At 37.8% G+C, this 21,756-nt stretch overlaps 1 protein-coding gene across 1 annotated transcript in view; it reads right to left on the bottom strand.

The window, feature by feature from the left end:
- Nucleotides 1-21,756, bottom strand: part of PIK3R4 (phosphoinositide-3-kinase regulatory subunit 4) — a 79,743-nt gene that overhangs the window by 4,474 nt on the left and 53,513 nt on the right. Inside the window, exons 13-16 of the mRNA XM_039242227.1 lie at nt 20,792-20,957; nt 6,865-7,029; nt 2,713-2,924; nt 905-1,036 (exon numbers count right to left, since the gene is read on the bottom strand). Of these exons, the coding sequence (XP_039098158.1) occupies nt 905-1,036; nt 2,713-2,924; nt 6,865-7,029; nt 20,792-20,957 (675 nt within the window). The remainder of the gene's footprint in view (nt 1-904; nt 1,037-2,712; nt 2,925-6,864; nt 7,030-20,791; nt 20,958-21,756) is intronic.

Below are 21,756 nucleotides of genomic sequence, written 5' to 3'. Positions count from 1 at the left end.
CTAGATCAGTGTAGAAAGAGAAGGGTTAAGGACCAAAGACTGAGCCCTAAGGCAGATGAGGTTGGCCATGATTTAAAAGTCTGAAGATGAGGAGGATCAGCAAATCAATAAACAGGAGAATCAAGAAAGTGATGTCCCTGAAGTCAGGTAAGGGAAGTATTTCAGAAAGAGAAAACTATCAACTGACCAAATGATGAGTCAGGTAAGAAGCGAGCAGACTAAATGGCCATGGAATTTGGCAACATGGAGACTTTGATGGCAACAGTGTGTGAGCTGGACTACGTGTACGAGAAGGGTCCGGTGGGGGAGCCCGCATGCAAGACGACCAGTGAGAAGACGTTAAGAATAACAAGCTACTGTTTATCAAGCACTGCATGTGTGCCAGACTGTGTGCTTCACATGTTTTATCTCCAATTCCTACAATGCTACTAGGAAAGTATTTTTAACCACATTTTACAGATGAGGAAAGTGAGTTTCAAAGACTTGCCCAGCAGTCATGCAAGAAAATTTGAATGCCTGGTAAGGGGAGGGATGGGAAGGGAAGTGGGCAAGAAACACATCAACAAGATTTGGCAACTGACAAGGATGAGTCAAGGTTTCTAAGTTGGATTTCTAGGAAGGAGGCGGCAACTTTAACAAAAATATAGGAGAAAGAAAACAATCGGAAAGGGAAACAGTGGCAGACAACAATGGAAGGTGACGGTGGCGATTAATGAAGTCGTTTTTAAAGATAATAAGAAATGACAGTGAGATAGCAGGGGTGGGAACTTCCATAATCAGAACAAAACAAAATCAAGCATTTGGTTTACACATAATAAAACTCTGAGAACATGAGTCGTGACAGCAGGGGATTACGTACTTTCTTTAAAACCCCCAACACCTGAAAGCCAGCCCTCCATTTTACCTGCAATCACCCAGGACTGATACAGAGGGTGCATTGAGAGGCGTCTGATTCGAGCCCTGAAGGGATGACAGTGACTGGAAATTGGCAACTGGAACCTCATGTCCCAACAAGCCATAGTTCCACTGCTTGTACCTTAAAGGAGAAAAAAAGTAAAAAAGATTACCCTCTAATGCTTAAAGGACATCAAGCTGCATTTATACAAATAATAAATAGCATTAGCTTTGTGTGAATGTATTTTATTCATTCTTTGTTCTCATAGGTCAGGCTATCTCCCTGGTGTCAAACAGTACTTATAGTTATCAAATATAGATACGAAGTGCTCATCACAAAGCTACTGCAGAAGTATTTCATAAACAAACTGAAAATGAATAAGTAATTACACTGGCATTAATTGCCAAAGGCACTCACAGAAAACAAAAGGTCTAGAGAAGATATAAACTGGATTTGATAGGTCAAAATTTGCAGAATGCTTTAATTCACCAAAGATGTTTTACTGGCATTCAATGGTCACTTTGCCAACCCCTGAGTGGCTGCGGCTCTGTAGCTATTATCAGACTTCAATCATTCCCTGTGCCCTTCTCTCCAAAACATTCTGGGATCAGGTATGGGTATCCAGTCACAGAAGAAACTGGGGTGGCCAATACCTGCACGTCTGCCCATGACAAACGCCACAGAGAAGCCTCCCATCCCGAAAGAATAGTGCCAGCCCGGAATTACTGACACGGACGAGCTGGTCCCGAAAGAGGCAGAGAGCATATTCTTGGACTGATCTCCAATTCTAGCAGAGCTCCTGGGATCAGGAAAAGACACAGGCCAACAGGGTCCCTCTGTCACCCTGCCCCACTCCAGGACAATGCTCAAACAGCCCATAGGTTGTGCTGGCTGCCCTCAAAGCTGATCAGGGTACCTGAGAGCCATCGCTGCCATTTACTAATTTGCTCTGAGTTTCATATCTACTCTTATAGGTCTGGCATCACAGTCTCCTGTCCCTGTGCCATTTATTCACATGGAAGGCAAACATAATGTATTCATATAAACTGTATATAAAAAAGGAAAGGGCAGATACTTAACAATGTCCTAATGTTAGTCAGGGAATCTAGAAACCAAAATTCAAGGACAACAGATTAGAATTCTTCAGAAAGAGTGCCAAGTGGGAAAAACTAAGATGTGGGTACATTTTCAAGGGGCAGGTTCAAAGCCCTATGGGGCCAAAATGTGAAACTAAAAAGGAGGAATGCAGCCAGTAAGATCACATGATACATCTTGACCTCTGAGGAAGGGAGGGCGAAGAGGAATAATGGGGTGAGAAACCGGTGCTTAGCTCTTCTCCAGTACCAGGCCCCATGATAGGTGCTTTTACCTCATTAAATCCTCAAAGCAGCCCTTGAACAGATTAGCCCCATTTGAAGATAAGGATCCTGAAACTCAGAGAACAGTGCAGCTTGCCTGAGGTTATTGGAATTTAAAACCGAGTCCGACCAAACTCAAATGCTCTCATTCATAAACCAAGCCTGCTGCTTCCCAGGCAGGATAACAGAATGCCACTGTTATCTGATCACTATAATGATTACAAAGAGGCTCAGTTAGGAACAAAGAGAAAAAGGAAATTTTTATGCATAGGGATAATGCTATCACTCTTTCAAATCTGTTTTTTAATGAAAAAAAAATTTCAGGTGATTGTAATATAAAGAACATTAAAGAAAGGAGATGGGAAAAAATTACCAGTGAAGGAAAAAATGTTCACAAGAAGGCAATTCCAGACATTAGTGGCATTCACAACCCAGTCAATGACCTCAAAGTCAGCTCACCAATGCAGAGCCAACACTGGTGGATGTCCACAGCAAAGGAGGTGATGAGGCCTGACTTCAGATCGTGCTTCAAAGTCCATGCGTTGTTTGAAGACCGGAGGTCCCAACCAACTAGAGAGCCGTTCACGGTGGCATAGGCCAGAACAGACTGTGCCCCAGAGTTGAAGTGATGCATATCCACGACACAGCCATCATCCTTCTGGTCCAGAATTCTAAAGAAATACACAAAAGGCAAAGACTTTTCCAGTCACTGAAAACATAGCACCAGCCTCCATTTAAGATGAATTTATTCTAAGCATAAAGAACTCTGACCCATCAAGCCAATGATTCCTGAGGCGTTTCAGACTTACAGAAGAGTTGCAAAAATAGTAGAAAGAATTCCTGTATACCCTTCAGCCAGCTTCCCCTTGTGTTAACATGTTACATAACCACAGAACATTTATTAAAACGAAGAAATTAATCTTAGTATGATACTAGTAAAATACAGAACATATTCAGATTTTTATTAGTTTCCATTTGTGTCCTTTTACTGTTCTGGGATCCAAAACAAGATACCACAGGATTTAGTTGTCATGTTTCTTTCAATTTGACCTTCAGTCAGATTCCGATATTTTTGAAGACTATAGGTTATTTTATAGAATGTTCCTCCATTGAGTTTGCCTAGTGTTTTCACAAACAAACTCAGTTTATACCCTACTGGGTAGGAAACCATGAAATAACATCCTTCTCAGTCATATACGAGAAAGTACCTGATATTAATTAGAACGTATTAGTGGTGATGTTAACCTTGATCATTTGGCTAAGGTAGTGTCTGCCAGGATTCTCCACTGCAGAATTATTTTCCATTTATAACCACTCAATCTTTAGGAAAAATACTTCTGAGACAGTGTAAAAATCCCATTTCTGCTTAAAATTTTGTCCACAAATTTTAGGATACATTGACAGATCATACCTATGGTGCTCTAATGGTGACTATGTCCCTCATTCCTTCTATACTTACTAGAATTTTTCTATAAAGAAGAACTGTCACTTCTTTCCCCATGATTTATTTACTTATTTACATCAGTATGGACTCACAGATATTTTATTTTGCAAGCTGTAACCCAATACTACTGCTGTCTGTTTTGTTGCTCAAGTTGCTCTAACTTTCTCTCAGGTTGGTTCCAGTGCCCTTTCAATGTGCTTTTTTGAACCAATTCCTAACTTTCTGGCAGCACAAGATACTTCAGATTCATCCTGTGTTTTCACCGTGCCAGCCCTGGAATCAACCAGTTCTCCAAGGAGCCCTGGTTCCTTTTATGGAAAAACAGTATTTAAAAACCAAGGTCTGTGTGCTAAGTGCTCACTGCTGGGGGGAGGGGAGAGTCCCCTGCTCCAGTCCCTCTCAATGGCCAGAACTCTGAAATATGTAAACTATACCTCATACCTGCACACATGTATGTACTTCTGTATCTTTATATATGTATGTGGACATATGTATACACACACACACACACATACACACATATGCATATAAATATATCATGATTCCATACTGAATCCATATTGATATCTACGACCAGAGTTCATTCTAGCCATCTTCCTTTTCTTATTTATAACCTTACTACACAACTAGTTTTAGAACTGATAAACCACACTGCTGTGAGAACCAACTAGAACACAGTGTCTGAGTTCCGTTCTGTCATTAGCCTTGCAGTATCCAATTAAACCACTATTTTCTAAAGATATTAGAATCTTAAGATTTCTAAAGAAACCGCTGTTTTCTATGGTATTCTAAAGGTTGGCTCCTTCATTGCCCACAGTCTCCATTGTAACTATAGGATTCATCTGTATAGAATTAGACTGATTTATCACAGAGAGCATTCTACCTTTCCTCCTATATCCGAGTTCATTTTTTCTTATAACTTATATACAGTAAAATTCACTCTTTGTGGTATAGAGTTCTGTGCCTTACGACAAATGCATAGCCATGTGTCCTCTACCATAGAACCACAGAGAACAAGTCCACACGCCAAAAATTATCTTGTGCAGCCCCTCTGTGGTCAGCTCCTACCCCCATCCCCACCTGTGACTGACTACTACTCATCTCATTTCTTCACTATAATTTTATGTTTTCCAGAATATCACACAAAGCTGGAAATATACAATAAATAGCCTTTTGGGTCTGACTTCTTTCATCAGCAAAAAGGATTAGGATGCACTGATTGTTGCATGAATCAAAAGTTTATTCCTTTCATTACTGATAATAAAATATCATATTCCTTTTTATTTCTTTTATGTACTATCCCATTATACGGGTATATCTATTTTTCAAGCTGAGGCATTTTTAAACTAAAAAGAATATTATAAACATACTGGCCAGCCTCCTTGATCAGTACAAATCAGGCTTTTGCAGCATATACTATTTTAGTTTTAACGGTTGGATTGGGAGTCAGCAAACTATTTCTGTAATGAGCCGAATAGTAAATATTTTAGGCTTTGCAAATCACGTATCTCTATTGCGTATTCATTTTTTTTTTTTTTACAATCTTTTGAAAATGCACACCTTATTCTTAGCTATGGGCCATACTGCAGGCTATAGTCCACTAACCTCTGTGTCTTAGATAAACAACTTTACAAACATTCTAATACTGACTATGCTTCCCCTAGAAGGATGATGAAAAGTCCAAATGCCAAATAAAATGTGAAAGGTGCTATAAATTCTAATTATTAGAAGCCATGACAACAGTAGATCTGACTGAATGAAGCAAACCGAAGGGAAAAAAAGATTCATGGCAAGGTTTTTTTGGAGCAACCGCTGACAGGCAGGCTGAAATCTACTAAACATTCTGGCACAATCGCCCAATCTGCGTCATCAGTGTTTGCTTAGGGTTAAGACCATAACAATCACAGTGAACAGTGCTGTGAGCTGAGTGGCACCTGTGGAAGGAATGCGCGTGTCTCTGTGTGTCCTGCCAGCACAGTCATTACACAACGCAATCTGCCAGCAGCTCGTTGTTAACGTACACGGATCTCAATAGGTATACTGCTGGACAGTCATCTCTGCCGAAACAATTTTAAGGAAAACTGGCAGGGAGTTGTTTTTTAGTTAAAGACAATATACATATCCTAGACAAAAGCTGCCCACATCTGTTCAATGAATGTGTTAAAAATAACACACATTTTTAATGGCAAAAGCAAAACGCAATTCTAAACAAATAATAAAACAATAAAGTCCTAGATAATGCAACATACATCCTTTTCTTCCTCTGCTACTCAATGGCTACCCCTTATAATCTACTAAACCATAGGAATCTGCTCATCCTGCGTTCTTGCTGTGAGATCCACCCCGTGTGTGCCGTGCCCTTCTCAACCACACTCCTCTGGCTGGCTAGCTAACATCCGTCTCCCCTCCACCAGGCCCATTCCCTTCCCCCTGCAAGCTGGCTCCCGCTGTCCCTGTAACACTGGCACATTATCACACTGCAATTGAAATCATCTGTTAACTGGTCTGTTTCTTCCGTTAGACTGCAGTGTCTTAGAAAGCATAACATGTCTTATTTGTATTTGTAATCCTTGGTGGGTAGCACAAAATTGTCAGCTGAAAATTTGTTCTGCTTTATCTTTAAATATCTTACTTGTATGTGTTTAATCTGTGAGCAACTACAATTTGTAAGAAGTGAGGAAATTCTTAAGTAAAACCAGCCAGTATTTTGTTTTCAAATGATAAGCAAATCATCTGACTAAAAGCAGCACTCCATTTCCCATCAACATCAGACATTTTAATGCCAAGTAAAAATGCTGACAACGTTCGCATTTTCTTGATGAAGAACATTCTAAAAATCAGCCAGCCAGACTTTTGCTTTTTGTAGCGGAGACAGAAGACGTAACAGATAATTAGGTTATTCAAACAGATTCCAGACTGGGATGAGCTGCAAGTTCAAAGCTGCCCTTCTGACCTTCTGACAGAAAATAAGATACGCAGACATAGTTTTCTGAAATTAACTACATGTGACAGATTTGAGTTCAAAACACAGTTTTATTTATTTCATGTGATAAAAAAAGGAAGTACAATCTAACAGGCCCTCGGTTGACCTACACTACACTGGCAAGGTAGGGTTAAATGACGCTAGTGCACTAACTGCAGTTTAATAAAACACAAGAGAGAGATACCTGCTTTGGAGAGGCTGAATCTTAGGAGACTTTGGCAGCTTAGAGGCTTCAACTGCAAGAAGCTGGACAGCACCGTTGTCAGACGCAATGGCTAAGTAGTGGGACCCCTGGCAGAATGTAAGTGTTTTGACACGTCCTCCAATCCGGCTATAGGTAAGAATAGATCTGCACAAAAGAAAACAGATTAAATTTCTGCAAGAGCCACAAGAGCATTACTGATGCTGGTATTAAATAAGTATCCACATGGCTATTAAACAACAAAAAGTACTACTTTGATATCTGTTTCACCTCCTGGCTCTCATAACTGAAGACTCCCTCTCAAAGGCACTGACACAAAATCACGTTTTCTTCTCCTATCTTCATATGACCATCCTTACACGCCTCCCTCCTATCACATAAGGCCCATCCATCCTCCCTGCGGCTGGAGCTCCCGTACTTGGCTGTCCCCATCCAGTTCTCCTGCCAGTCTCGCAACACCTTAAACCCTATTCTTGCACCCTTCACAAATTCTGTAATTCCTGGGATGCAGCCTGACACGGCAGGAAACGCAGTGGCTTTGGGTTCAAAGACCTGAGCTCCACTACTGACTACCACATGACTTGGTCAAGCCACTTCCCCTGCTCTGTGTCTCAGTTTACTCATATAGGAAAAAACTTCTCTACTTGGAACACAATATATATATATTGTATAATATATATATTATATATATTTTTATATATTATATATTATATATATTTTTTTATATATATACACAAATAATATATAAATAAAACACTCATAAATGCAAAATACTATAATATTCAGTTTCTCCCACACACATGCTGACCTCTCAAGCTGCCTACTCTCCTTCCTCAAATTCATGCCGAACTTCCTGAACACATCATTTACACAGGGTGTTTCCCATTATCACCAATTCCTTCCTTCAATACCTCCTTCGTAAGGCACATACGCATCTTTCTAAGGGGCCGTACTCATAAAAGATCACAAGCCCCTAATTCATCCAATGTATTCCTATCTTTTCTATTTATTTCATTTTGTAATACAAGCTAATACATATTACTAAAAATTATTAAAATACAGAAAAGAGGCACTTGGGTGGCTCAGTCTGCAAAGTGTCCGACTCTCGGTTTTGGCTCAGGTCATTATCTCACAGGTGAGTGGGATCAAGCCCCAAATTAGGCTCTGCGCTGACAACACAAAGCAGGCTCTGCTTTGGATTCTTTCTCAATCTCTCTGCCCCTTACCCACGTGTTCTCTCTCTCTCTCGCTCTCTCTCAAAATAAATATTTTTTAAAAATACAGAAGATAAAAACATTTATAATTCTACCACTCATAGAGATGCACTATTAACCTTTTGTCATACATCCTTCTAAAGGATTTTCTATACATGTTACAATATATTCTTATTTGCTTCTTAACTATGGAACATGTATACTTTTTATTAATCATTACTTTCTACTTCATTTTGTATTTACAACTTTGTTGCAAGAAAATACCATAAAGTATTTTTACGTGAATAATTCAGCAATTTTTAATATATTAACAGAATTCTGCATAGATGATCAGTATCTAAGTCTACAACATTCCTAAGGAAACCCACCTCACGCCCATTAGCATTCACTCCTCATTTTCTTCTCCCACCAGCCCCCTGGAAACAAATTTGCTTAAATTTGCTATGAATTTGTCTCTTCTGGAGATTCCATATGAATGCAGTCCTATATTATGTGGCCTGTTGTATCTGGCTTCTTTCACTTAACATAGTGTTTTCAAGGTTCATTCATTCCTTTTTATAGCCAAGTATTATTCCATAGTATGGAATACCACATTTTGTTTATCCATGGTCAGTTGATGAACATTTATGTGGTTTCTGCCTTTTAGCTACTATGAATAATGCTGCTGTAAGCATTTCTGTATAAATCTTTGGACATACTTCTCAAACATAATGCCTACAAGGCCCCAACCAGTATGGTAGATGAGTAGAGAGCCAGAGAGTAGGCACTGGGAGAGAAAAGAATACCAGTATTGCTCAGTCTCTTGCATTTGCTTGCTCTCTCTCCCTCTCTTTTAATATAGAGACATAATTTACCTATCATAAAACTCACTCTTTTAAGCAGATTGACAATACAGTCACTAAGTTTTATAACCTTTACCATTATCTAACTCAAGAACCTTTCATTATCCCCCAAAAAAATCCCATACCCATCAGGAGTCACTCCCCAATCCTCCATTCCCCCAGCTCCTGGCAACTATAAACCATCCCTGACTTACAATTATTTTACTTTATAATGATGTGAAAGCAACAGACATTCAGTTGAAATCATACTTCAAACTCTGAATTTGATCTTCTCATGACGTTGACCAGTGCCAGGCAAGCCGCAACTCCCAGGCTGCCACGTGATCATGAGGGTAAAAAACACCAATATATACAAGCACCTGGGTGGCTCAACCAGTTGAGCAGCTGACCCTTGATTTCAGGGGTCATGGCTCAGGTCATGGTCTCATGATCGTGGGATCGAGCCCTACATCGGGCTCTGAGCTGATAGCACTTAGCCTGCTAGGGATTCTCTCTCTCCTCTCTCTCTGCCCCTTCCCACCTCAAAATAAATAAACATTTAAAGAAAAACCTGATACACTTACAACCATTATGAACCCCTACAACCACTGTTTTTCTTTCAATAGTCAATAAATTACATGATATATTCAACACTTTATTATAAAATAGGCTTTATGTTAAATGATTTTGCCTAACTGTAGGCTAATGTAAGTGTTCTAATTCTAAGCACGTTTAAGGTATGTGAGGCTAAGCTATGATGTTTGGCAGGTTAGGTGTATTGAATGCCATTTTTGACTTATATTTTCAAATTATGATGGCTTTATCAAAACATAACCCCATAGATACAGAAATGCTGATGCATAGGAGCACATGTACCCCAATGTTCATAGCAGCACTCTCCACAATAGCCAAAACATGGAAAGAGCCTAAGTGTCCATCAACAGATGAATGGATCAAGAAGATGTGGTTTATCTATACCATGGAATACTACATGGCAATGAGAAACAATGAAATCCGGCCATGTGTAGCAACATGGATGGACCTTGAGGGTGTTATGCTGAGCGAAATAAGTCAGGCAGAGAAGGACAAATATCATATGTTTGCACGTATAAGAGGATTAGGAGGAACTTAACTGAGGAACAAGGGGGAGAAGAAGGGGGAAAATGGTGGGGGAGAGGGAGAGAGGCAAACCATGAGAGACTCTTGAATGCTGACAAAAACTGAGGACTGATGGGGATGGGGGGGGGAGCAGGGATGGGCATGGAGGAGGGCACTTGTGGGGATGAGCACTGGGTGTTATGTGGAAACTAATTTGACAATAAACTATTTGTAAAAAAAAAAAAATCTTTATGAAAAATAAAATTTTGCAGCGCCAAAAAAAAAAACAAACCAAAAACAAAAAAACAAAAAACATAACCCCATAATAAATTGAAGAAAGTCTGTACTAATCTACTTTCTGTCTCTGGGGATTTGCCTATTCCAAAATTTCATATAAATTGAACCATACAGTATGCTAGCTGACCTTTGGATCAGGCTTCTTTCACTTAGCATAATGTTTTCAAGGTTATGCATGTTGTAGCATGTGCCAGCATCTGATTCCTTTTTATGGCTAAATAATACTCCATTGTACGGATACACCACATTTTGTTTGTCCGTTCAACAGCTTATAGACATTGTGGCTTGCACTTTTTGGCCATTATGAATAATGCTGCTGCAAACATGTATGTACAGATTTTTGTGTGAACAAGTGTTTTCTAACTGTCTTGGGTTTATGCCTATGAGTGGAATTGAGGGGTTATTAGGGAACTCTGTGTTTAGCATTTGAGAAACTGTCAAACTGTTTTTCCACAGTTACTGCACTATTTTACATTCCTACCAATAATGTATAAAGGTACCAGTTTCTCCACATCCTCTCTAGCACTTGTTATTGTCTTTGATTACAGACCTTCTAGTGGGTGTGAAGTGGTATCCCACCATGGTTTTGATGTGCATTTCCCTAGTGACTAATCATGTGGAGTAGCTTTCTGTATGCTTATTGGTCCTATTTGGAGAAACATCTATTTGAATCCTTAGTCTATTTTTCAGTTGTCCTTTTATGGCTGAATTGAACAGAGTTCTTTATATATGCTCTATATTTATATTTACAAGTATTTCTCTCATTCTGTAGTTTGTCTTTTTACTTTCTTGACAGTGTCCTTTGAAGCACAAACGTTTATAATTTTGATGAAGTCTCATGTCTGTTTTTTTCTTTTGTCATTTGTGCTTTTGAAGCCATTTTTTAGAAATTCCTGCCTAATCTAAGGTCATGCATAGTTACATGCATATATTTTACAGATTAGCTCTTATATTTAGGCCTACAATCCCTTTTGAAAAATTCAATGGAAATTCTTCCTCTTGCACATTGGATAACCAGAATCATATGTTCATGCTATTCTTTCCTCCATACAACTGTCTCGGCATTCTTAACAAAAAACAATGATCATAAATGTATTTTTGCAGATCACTTCTATACCATATACCGTTGATTTTTATACTTATCTTTATGTAACACACTATCCTGACAAGTGTAGCTTTGTAGCAAATCTCCAAGTATGAGTTTCCAATTTGGTTCTTTCAAGAGTAATTTGACTATATTTAAACCATATGCATTACTTTATGAATTTTAGAATCAGAGTGTCAATTCCTAAAAAAAAAAAAAAAATCCCTGAAAATGTCACAGGGATTGCATTCAATCTGTAGATCAATTTGAGGAGGATTGCTATCTTAACGTTAAGTATTCCATTAAATGAACATAGGCTGTCTCTCCATTTATTCTGATCTATAATTTCTTGTGATGTTTTATGGTCTTCAGTATACTATAGTTTTCAGTACTTTTTTGATAAATTTATTCCTATTCTTTTTGATGCTATTGTAAATAGAATTATTTTCTTAATTTCATCTTTGAATCAATCATTGTTAGCACACAGAAATGCAACTGGTTTTTGTATGTACAAATACAGCATCATCTTGTATTCTGCAACTTTGTTGAGCTCGTTTGTTAGTTCTAGTAAGTTTTTCTTTGTATTGCTTAAGAAAGTCTATAAACAAGATTATGCTCCACAGGTATAGCTTTACATTTTTCCTTTCCAATCTGTATCCCTTTCATTTCCTTTCCTTATCTAATTTCTCTAAAAGCTCCAGTATGGTGCTGAACGGGAGGGACAAGAGCATCCCTCCTTATTTGGTTCATCTTAAGGGGAAAGCGTTCAGTCTTTCACCATTAAGTATGATGTCAGCTGTGGTCATCTAATACCAGTTTGCTAAATTGTTTATAATCATAAAAGTGTATTAGATTTTGTCAGATGCTTTCTGCTAAGATGATCACCATCTTATGCTTTGCTCTATTAATAGGATATATTCCTAGATTAATTTTCATATGTTAAACAAGGTTGGCAGTCTTGGGATACACTGAATTTGGTCATGTTATATGATTATTTTAATATGCTGGACTCAGTTAACTAGTATTTAGCATTTTTATGCTTCTATTAATTATGAGTATTGGTCTGCTGTTTTCTTGTGATGTTATTTGTCTGTTTATGGCATGAGGTTAGTACTGGCATTGTCAAATGAGTGAGGAAATGTTCCGTTTGGTTTTTGGAAGAGTTTTTGAAAGATGGGTATAAAGTCTTTCATTTCAAAGATGAAAGCATTAAAGTCTCAACTATTGTGGAATTATCTTTCTTTTCCCTACAATTCTGTCAGCTTTTGCTTCATTTGGGAGATCCATTACCAGGTGCATGTGCTTGCCATTGTTTTGTTTTCCTGATGCAGTGGTCCTTTTATAATAAAATGTCCTTGTTTAACTATAGTAGCACTTTTTGTCTAAAGTTTTTTTTTTTCCAATATTAACATGGCTGTTCCAGCGCTCTTTCAGGTACTGTTTGTATGTTGCATCTTTTTTAGTCTTTTTACTTTCAACTAATTTATTAGTCTTTGGATCTAAAGTGTATCTCTTGTACATGGGTCATAGCAACATTTTTCTAGATAGGTCTCCTGAGGTAAGGGAAACAAAAGCAAAAATAACCTATGGGGCCTACATTAAAAAAAAAAAAAAAAAAAAAAAAAAAAAAAAAAAAAAAAAAAAAAAAAAAAAAAAAAAAAAAAAAAGCATCTGCACAGCAAAGGACACGATTAACAAAAAACTAAAAGGCAACCTTAGGAATGGGAAAAGATATTTTAAAATGACCTTTACGATAAAGGATTAGTATCCAAAATATATAAAGAACTTATACAACTCAACATCCAAAAAACAAATAACCCAATTAAAAACAGGCAGAAGACACATACAGACATTTTACCAAAGAAGATATACAGATGGCCAACAGACACATGAAAAGATGTTCAATATCACTCATCATCAGGGAAATACAAATCAAAATCACTAGGAGATATCACCTCACACCAGTCAGAATGCCTAAAATAAAAAACAATAGAAACATCAAGTGTTGGCAAAGATGTGGGAAAAAAAAAAAAAGGAACCCTTATACACTATTGGTGAGAATACAAACTGGTGCAGCCACTGTGAAAAACAGTATAGAGGTTCCTCAAAAAATTAAAAATAGAATTACTCCTATGGTCCAGGAATTGCACTACTGCTATTTACCCAAAGAATATGAAAATACTAATACAAAAAGATATATGCACCCCTTTTTTAATTGTAGCATTATTTATAATAGCCAAAATATTGAAGTAGCCCAAGGGTCGCCTGATAGATGAATGGATAAAGATGTGGTAAATACACACAATGGAAATATTACTCATTTCGAAGAATAAAATATTCCCATTTGCAACAACATGGATGGACCTAAAGAGTACAATGCTAAGTGAAATAAGCCACTCAGAGAAATACAAATACCATAAGATTTCATGCATATCTGCAACTTAAGAAACAAACAAAAAGGAGACAAACCAAAAACATATTGTTAACTATAGAGAGCTGATGGTTAAAAGAGGAGATGGGTAGGGAGATGGGTGAAATATGTTGAAGGGGATTAAAGTACACTTACAATGATGAGCACTAGAATAATGTATAAAACTGCTGAATCACTGTATTGTACACCTAAAACTAATATACCACTGTATGTTAACTATACTGGAATTAAAAGACTTTAAAATAAAAAAAAAAAAAAAAAAGTGTGTCTCTTGTAGAAAGCACATAGTCATATCAGGTTTTCTCATACTTTGTGCCAAATCTGCCTTTTGATTACACTTACATGATTATCAATAAGGTAGGATTTATGTTTGACATTTTGCTATTTGTTTTCTGTCTTAACACAGACTTTGTTGTTATTGTTGTTGTATTCCTCCATTACTGCCATCTTTTGTGTTAAAAACATATTTTCTAGCATACCATTTTAATCCTTGTTTCTTTTATTACGTGTTTTTGAAAGTTTCTTTTATTACGTGTTTTTGAAAGTTTCTTTTCTCCCTGTGGTTTTCCTGGGAAATACATTTGACATCTAAAGATGATCAGATTAACACTAATTTCATTAATACATAATAACTTTGCCCTAATATCTCTCTGTTCCCCCCCCCTTCTGTACTATTATTGCCACACAAATTCTATATATATCACAAGCCCATAAACTGTTATATAATTATTTCTTTATATGGTCATCTTTTAAATAAGTCAGGTAAAAAAAGTTACAAAAATAATTTGTACTTTTATATTTATTTATAAATAGTATTTACCATTATCAATGTTCTTTATTTCTTCATGTGGATTCAAGTTACTGTCTCATGCCTTTTTCTTTCAGCACCAAAAACACCTTTAATATTTCATTTAGGGAATATCTCCTAGCAGTAAGTTCCCTGTTTTTATTTACCTTGGAATGTTTTAATTTGTCCTTTGTTTGTGAAGGGCAATTTTGCTGGATATAGAATTATCAGCTGACAGTCTTTTTCTTTCAACACTTTGAATATGTCATCCCACTGACTTCCAGTCTCCATCATTTCTAATGAAATGTCAGCTGTTAATCTTATTGAGGGTCCCTCATATGTGGTAAGTCATTTTTTTCTCACTGCTTTCAAGATTCTCTGTCTTTCAATAGTGTATTTATCATGTCTCTAGCATGGCTCCCTTTCATTTTCATCCTACTGGGAGCTCACTGACTTTCTTAAATGTGTAGATTAATGTTTTCCACTGAATCTGGGGATTTCTTAGCCACTGTTTCTTCAAATATTCTTTCTGCTCCTTTTTCTCTCTCCTCACCTTCTGGGACCCCTCCCATGTGTATGTTGGCATTCTGCAGGTCTATGGGGGTCTGTTCATTTTTCCTTATTCTTTTTTAGTTTTTGTACCTCTGACTGGATAATGTCAACTGATCTAGCCTCAAGTCCCTGATTTTTTCTCTTGCCAGTTGAAATCTGTTCATCCTCTCATGTGACTTGAATTTCATTTATTTCATTATTTTAATTACTGTACTTTTCAGCTCCAGAATTTCTATAGATCTCTTCTATCTACTTATTGATATGTGTATTTGGTGAGACATTTGTCTTAATTTACTTTTAATTCTTTAGACATGGTTTAATTCTTTGAAGGTATTTTTAATAGCTAATTTAAAGTCTTTGTCTAGCAAGCGAGTCCAATATCTGAGCTTACAGAGGAATAGTTTCCATTGACTGTGTTTTCCTGTGTATGGACCATACTTTCCTGACTTGCAATTTTTTGTCCAAAACTAGATATTCTGGGCACCTGGTGGCTCAGTCGGTTAAGTCAGACTCTTGATTTCTGCTCAGGTCATGATCTCGCAGTTCCTGGGTTTGAGCCCCATCCCAGGCTCTGGGCTGACAGCACAGCCTGCTTTGGCTCTCTCTCTCCTTCTCTCTGCCCGTTCCCTGCTTGTGTACCTGCATGTGCTTGCTCGCTCCCTCTCTCCCTCTCTCTCTCAAAATAAACAAACGTTAAAACTATATAATCTAATTCATATGTCAACTTTGGAAATAATATTCCAAGGTTATTTATTTAGTGACTTTCCTGGACTAATTCTATAAAGTCTGTATGCTTTCTCATGTGTAGCCACTGAAGTCTTTGTTCAGTTAACTTAGTAGTCAGCTAATGACTAGACAGACATTTCCCTTTATGCTTGCAATGATAAATGTTCTAGCCTTTATTGAGGCTCTCTGTGTTTGTGCACACCTTCAACAAGTTGTTTACAACTCTGCCTTATCCTTCATTTCCTGCTTGTACAGAGGCTCAGGGTCAGCTAAAGGCGAGAATTTAGCGTCTTCTCAGTTCCTTCTTGGGCAGTGAACAACCCTACACATGCATGGGGGTCCGAACTTTTCAAAGGCCTCTACGGACATCTCATTTCCTAGGCCTTCCTTTTAAGTTTTTGTCAGCCCCTTACAACTGGTAATGCTGCCTCTGGCTACTGCAGTGTTAAACAGCACTGATAATTTCAATGAATGTGCTGTGGGCGGAATTTCTCTCAAAGAACAGGATGAATCCAATAAAATAAAGACAGAACTAAAAATGGAGCTTCCAGCAAGCTGGCAGAACAGTCAAATAGTGACAATTTCCCAGAGATGGGGCTTTTAGACTTTATGACCCCTCCAGTCACAACAAAGCTTCTGGTTTTCATGGCTACCACAGTTGTCAGACTGTGAGTTTCGAAGTTACGGCAAAACTTGATAAAGGGTTGGGCAGCTATTAGTTTTCAAAGCTACTGCACTGCTTGGTAAAAGGGGATCAAATTAGGGAACGTATGGCTCAATGTTCTGAGAGTCAGCTGATTTTCTTGAATAACAACACTCTTCAGACTAATTCAGGAATTTAATTTCTAGAGCTCTGGGAAAGTTGATTTTGACAGTATTTGCCAGTGTTCTATTTTTATGAAGGAACAGATTTTTAGAAATCCTTACGTTGTCATTACAAAAACAGAAACCCTACATGAGTTCTTAAACCTATTTTCTCATACAATATATCAATATATGTCATCAAAAAACTTATTCCCACAACATCAGTTTGGTTTTTGCACCATCACTTCTTTTTCCAATTTCACCCCTACTGCTGACCCTCAAGTTTGTTTCTAATTTTTTTTTTACTATTATAAAGAAAGTCACTCTGAACAGCCTTAAAACTAAATCTCTGAATTCATTCTTAGTTATTTCCTTAGGATATGGACATCATAAAAGCTTGAAATATATATATTGTCAAAAAGCACTCCAGGGATGATGGATATATCAATTGCATTCCACCAAAGGGCACTCTATATGAGAATGCCCAATTGTGCCAATTGGCTTTATTATATTTCAGAGTCACCTCTAAATTCCTTTCTTAAAACTTTCTTCTGTTGCAGTCTGACATAACTTGATTGACCTCTCTATCCTTTTTTGGCCACTCTCTTCCTTTCTCTCAAATTCAATTGGCAAAGATCAAGGCCTCTGGCATCCTCAGGGCTTTTATAGGCCTTTATGCTCCCTTTTCTTCAGAGTAGCCATACCACTCAAAAACTTCAACCTTCAAACACTATCAGTGACTCTATATGTAACCCTAACACTGAGAACTTTCTTGCACACCTCTCATATTGTATCAGCTTTTCATTAAGACAGAACTCCACTGAGACGTTTTATCATCACATCAACAAGTACCAAATTCTTCAACTTCCCCCCCAAATTAAGAAGCTAATGAATGAAAACTAGGGTAGTACTAGGTGGATATGGAAAATAACTTAGAATACTATAAAGGATTAAGGGTTTTTTCAAATTTATGTAAAGTTTAAAAGCAACAATTTTTTACAAACTCGTCCCCAAGGAAACACCAAAAGAGCCAAGATCCAGGTGGCCTAAATCACCAATCATAATTCAATGAGAAAGTCAGGACTGGGAACTGGGTGATCAGCCAACAGAATGCATAGGGGAAAAACCTCAGGAGTCAGAATATAGTAGTAACATTTCCTTAAAAAAAAAAAAAAAACCCAAAACCCCACAACTTTTTCCTAAGAAAAAAAGAGGTTTGTTTCTCTTTCCCAGGCACCAGCTGTTCCCCACTTGGATCTAACAATAATAATGGTCTGCCTCTCCCCTAATCCCATTCATGAAGGCATGTGATGAGGGCAACACATGCTGTTCCCTTCCCTTCTTCCCCACCCTGGAATGAAGCACCCCTACACCAAGGACTATACTATACTCCACACATAAGACAGCAGGTGTTACAGCAAAGCAAGACAGCAGCTGCATTCAGAGGAAATCCAATCTCTAAATATCATATCTCCCAAAGACATACAGTCAGCTAAACTGCCACATTTTCTGGGATACCACACTCTGAAATGTGACACTTGGATACCACTACCTAAAATATGACACTGGAATACAGAAGGTATGGCTCAGTAATAAAAATCATTTGGGAATTAACAAAAGAGGCTTTTGCAAAGTTAAACAATAATTCCAAGTTCTTACTTGACAGGTTTACACATGTCAAATGAACTTCCCCTCCTCCAAATGAATTCAACTGATGATGATATAAGAAAGAACCATTTGAAAAATAAGTATCAGGAAAGATATTTAATATACTAACACTAATAAAAATGCTAATAAAGGTGGGAAAAAAATTTTTTAAATGGACGTAGGCAGGGAGGAGACAGGGGTTTTCCATGAAGGGACATTCTGGCGTGATGGCCATATGCCATATCTTAAGAGTGGCTGAAGTTGCAAAGTGTATGTATTTATTGCAACTCATGAAATGGTTCACTTGAGATCTGTGTATTTCACAGCATATGAATTTATGCCAAACAAACAAAAAAAGAAATATAAACACAGACTGAACTCTAGTTAATGATATATAAACTGAAGTGTTTAGAGGAAGTGATTGCAGATTGATGTCTGCAAATTATTTGGAAATATATTTTAAAAAGATGAACTAATAGGAGGATAATCATAACAAATATAGTAAAATTACAAAATCTGTGTGGCAAGCTTATGAATGTTCACTGTGAAACTTTTTCAACTTTTCTTATAGGTCTGAAATTTCCTAATAAAATGTTGATAAGAAATGCTAAATGGGGGGCGCCTGGGTGGCTTAGTTGGTTAAGCGTCCGACTTTCTCTTAGGTCATGATCTCACAGTTCGTGGGTTCGAGCCCCACGTCGGGCTCTGTGCTGACTGCCAGCTCAGAGCCTGGAGCCTGTTTCAGTCTGTGACTCCCTCTCTCTCTGACCCTCCCCTGCTCATGCTGTCTCTCTCTCTGTCTCCTAGAAATAAATAAAACATTAAAAAAAAAAAAAAGAAAGAAATGCTAAATGGAGCCAGAGTTCTGGGATTCTATTATTGGTTTTTGATTTATGTTCTGACCAATGCAATGCCAAGAAAGAATGAACATGAAAAACAATTAAGCATAGAGTAAAACTGCAGAGCTCTTTAAAAAAAAAAAAAACAAAAAAACAAAAAAAACAGCACAAAACCGTACCAAATTGTTCAGTAAAGAGACAACTTTTGGGGTGCCTGAATGGCTCAGTTGGTTGAACGTCAACTCTGGATTTGGGCTCAGGTCATGATCTCATGGTTCATGAGACACAGCCCCACATCGGGCTCTGATGCTGACAGTGCAGAACGTGCTTGGGATTGTCTCTGGCCCTCCCCCCCTCTCATGCCATCTCTCTCAAAATAAATAAACTTAGAAAGAAAAAATAAAAGAGTCAACTTTTGACTTATTTTAGTTATCAAAGATACTCTAATGACTCTGTGGTTAACTGTGGTCACTGAATAACAAGAAAAAGCACCAGAGACATCTTTTTTGCACATGAAATTCAATTTTGATTTCTAGTAGCTTTCTGTTCAGACCTAGACCAAACTAGGAACAGAACAAATATGAATATGGTAGGACTGATGGCGATGGAGGAATGGAGGACTGGCAGACAGACTGCATAGCAAGTTGGGACATAACTACAAAAATGTACAAATATAAATCACACTTATCGAAATCACATCAGCACAGAGTCCTAGGGATTTCAAGTCATAACTAAACTCCATCTTGACCATAACAGTGGGGCAATGGTATAGTGTTTTCCTTACATAGCTAGCTAGACATACCATCATCTTTTATTTTTCTCTTCCTCATATTCCATCAAACCCATTTAGCAAATTTTTTTTTTTTGGCTCTACCATCAAAATATATCCAAAATCTGATCATTTCCCACTACCTCCACCTCTTCTTGAATTACTGTAATAGCCTCGAACTGCCTCGGTATTCTCAATGCAAGAGCCATAGTAATTCTGTTAAAATTTAACTCAGACCACATTTCTCCTCTGATTGGAACCCTGCACAGGCTCCCATCTCATTCAGCGTAAAAGTCAAAGTCCTTTACAGCAGCTTATGAGGCCCTGTACAATCTGGCCCCTCTCACTCCTCCCTCTTGCTCACTCTGCTCTAGCCACACAGGCCTTTCTGCTGTTCCTCAAAATGTGCCAAACATCTTTCTACCTCAGGGCCTTTGAAATCTCTCTTCCCTCTGCCTGGAATGCTCTTCCTAGAGAGATCCACATGACTCTTTCCTCCACCTGTTTCAGGTCTCTCCTCAAATGACATCTTCTTTGTGAGTAGTCTTAGTCAATTTATTCAAAATTCTACTCTACCCCACCCCTACTCTATTCCCTATTCCTCATCCCTGCTATATTTTTCTCCAATAACATTTTTTACCATGTAACATACTGTATGTTTTACTTATTTACACTATTGTTTGTCACCTCTCACAAGGAGGAAAACCCCATAGAACAGGTAGTTTTGTTCACTGATCACTGCTATATATCCCTGGTTCCTAAAGCAGCACCCATCCGAGTGAGCACTCAATAAATATGTGTTGATTAAATAAATGCATTCTCCTCCCAAGCATGTATTACCTGGTAGTGGTGGTCTTCCCCTCCATCTTTTGACTGTTCCAAATTTTCACTGTGCCATCATTTGAACACGTTGCAAAAAGCGAATGTTCATCAGAGACTCTAATTCGATTTACTGCAGATCTGTGTTCATGAAGATGTGCAACAAGTAGCCCTTTAGGACGCCACCCTAAGGAAAAGCTAAGGAGTACGTCTTAAACTGTAGTTTACAAATACTATACTTCTCTCACCTCCCAGCTACAGTCACCAACGACCAGCATGAGACCAAGCATAAGAACTAAACAGAGGGTTGCTTTGGGTAGTAATGACATTATAACTATATTTATTCTTCCAACCCATGAGCATGGAATGTTTTTCCATTTCTTTGTGTCTTCTTCAATTTCCTTCATAAGTTTTCTATAGTTTTCATCATACAGATCTCTTATATCCTTGGTTAGGTTTATTCCTAGGTACTTTGTGGTTTTTTTATGCAATTGTGAATGGGATCAGTTTCTTGATTTCTCTTTCTGTTGCTTGATCGTTGGTGTATAAAAATGCAACCGACTTCTGTATGTTGATTTTGTATCCTGCAACTTTGCTGAATTCTTGGATCAGTTCTAGTAGGCTTCTGGTGGAGTCTGCTGAGTTATCTATGTAGAGTATCATGTTGTCTGCAAAAAGTGAAAGTTTTGACTTCTTCTTTGCCAATTCTGATGGCTTTTATTTCCTTTGGTTGTCTGATGGCTGATGCTAGGACTTCAATGCAATCTACACATTCAATGCAATCCCAATCAAAATTGCACCAGCATACTTCTCAAAACTAGAACAAACTATCCTAAAATTTGTATGGAACCACAAAAGACCCCGAATAGCCAGAGTAATATTGAAGAAGAAAACTAAAACGGGAGGCATCACCATCCCACACTTTAGCCTCTACTACAAAGCTGTCATCATCAAGACAGTATGGTATTGGCACAAAAGTAGACACA

Source organism: Hyaena hyaena, unplaced genomic scaffold (assembly GCF_003009895.1).
Source record: "Hyaena hyaena isolate Hyena2069 unplaced genomic scaffold, ASM300989v1 scaffold_210, whole genome shotgun sequence".
Taxonomy (NCBI): Eukaryota; Metazoa; Chordata; class Mammalia; order Carnivora; family Hyaenidae; genus Hyaena; species Hyaena hyaena.
The sequence above is the reverse complement of the archived record's forward strand: the minus strand, read 5'-3'. Positions and strand labels throughout refer to the sequence as shown.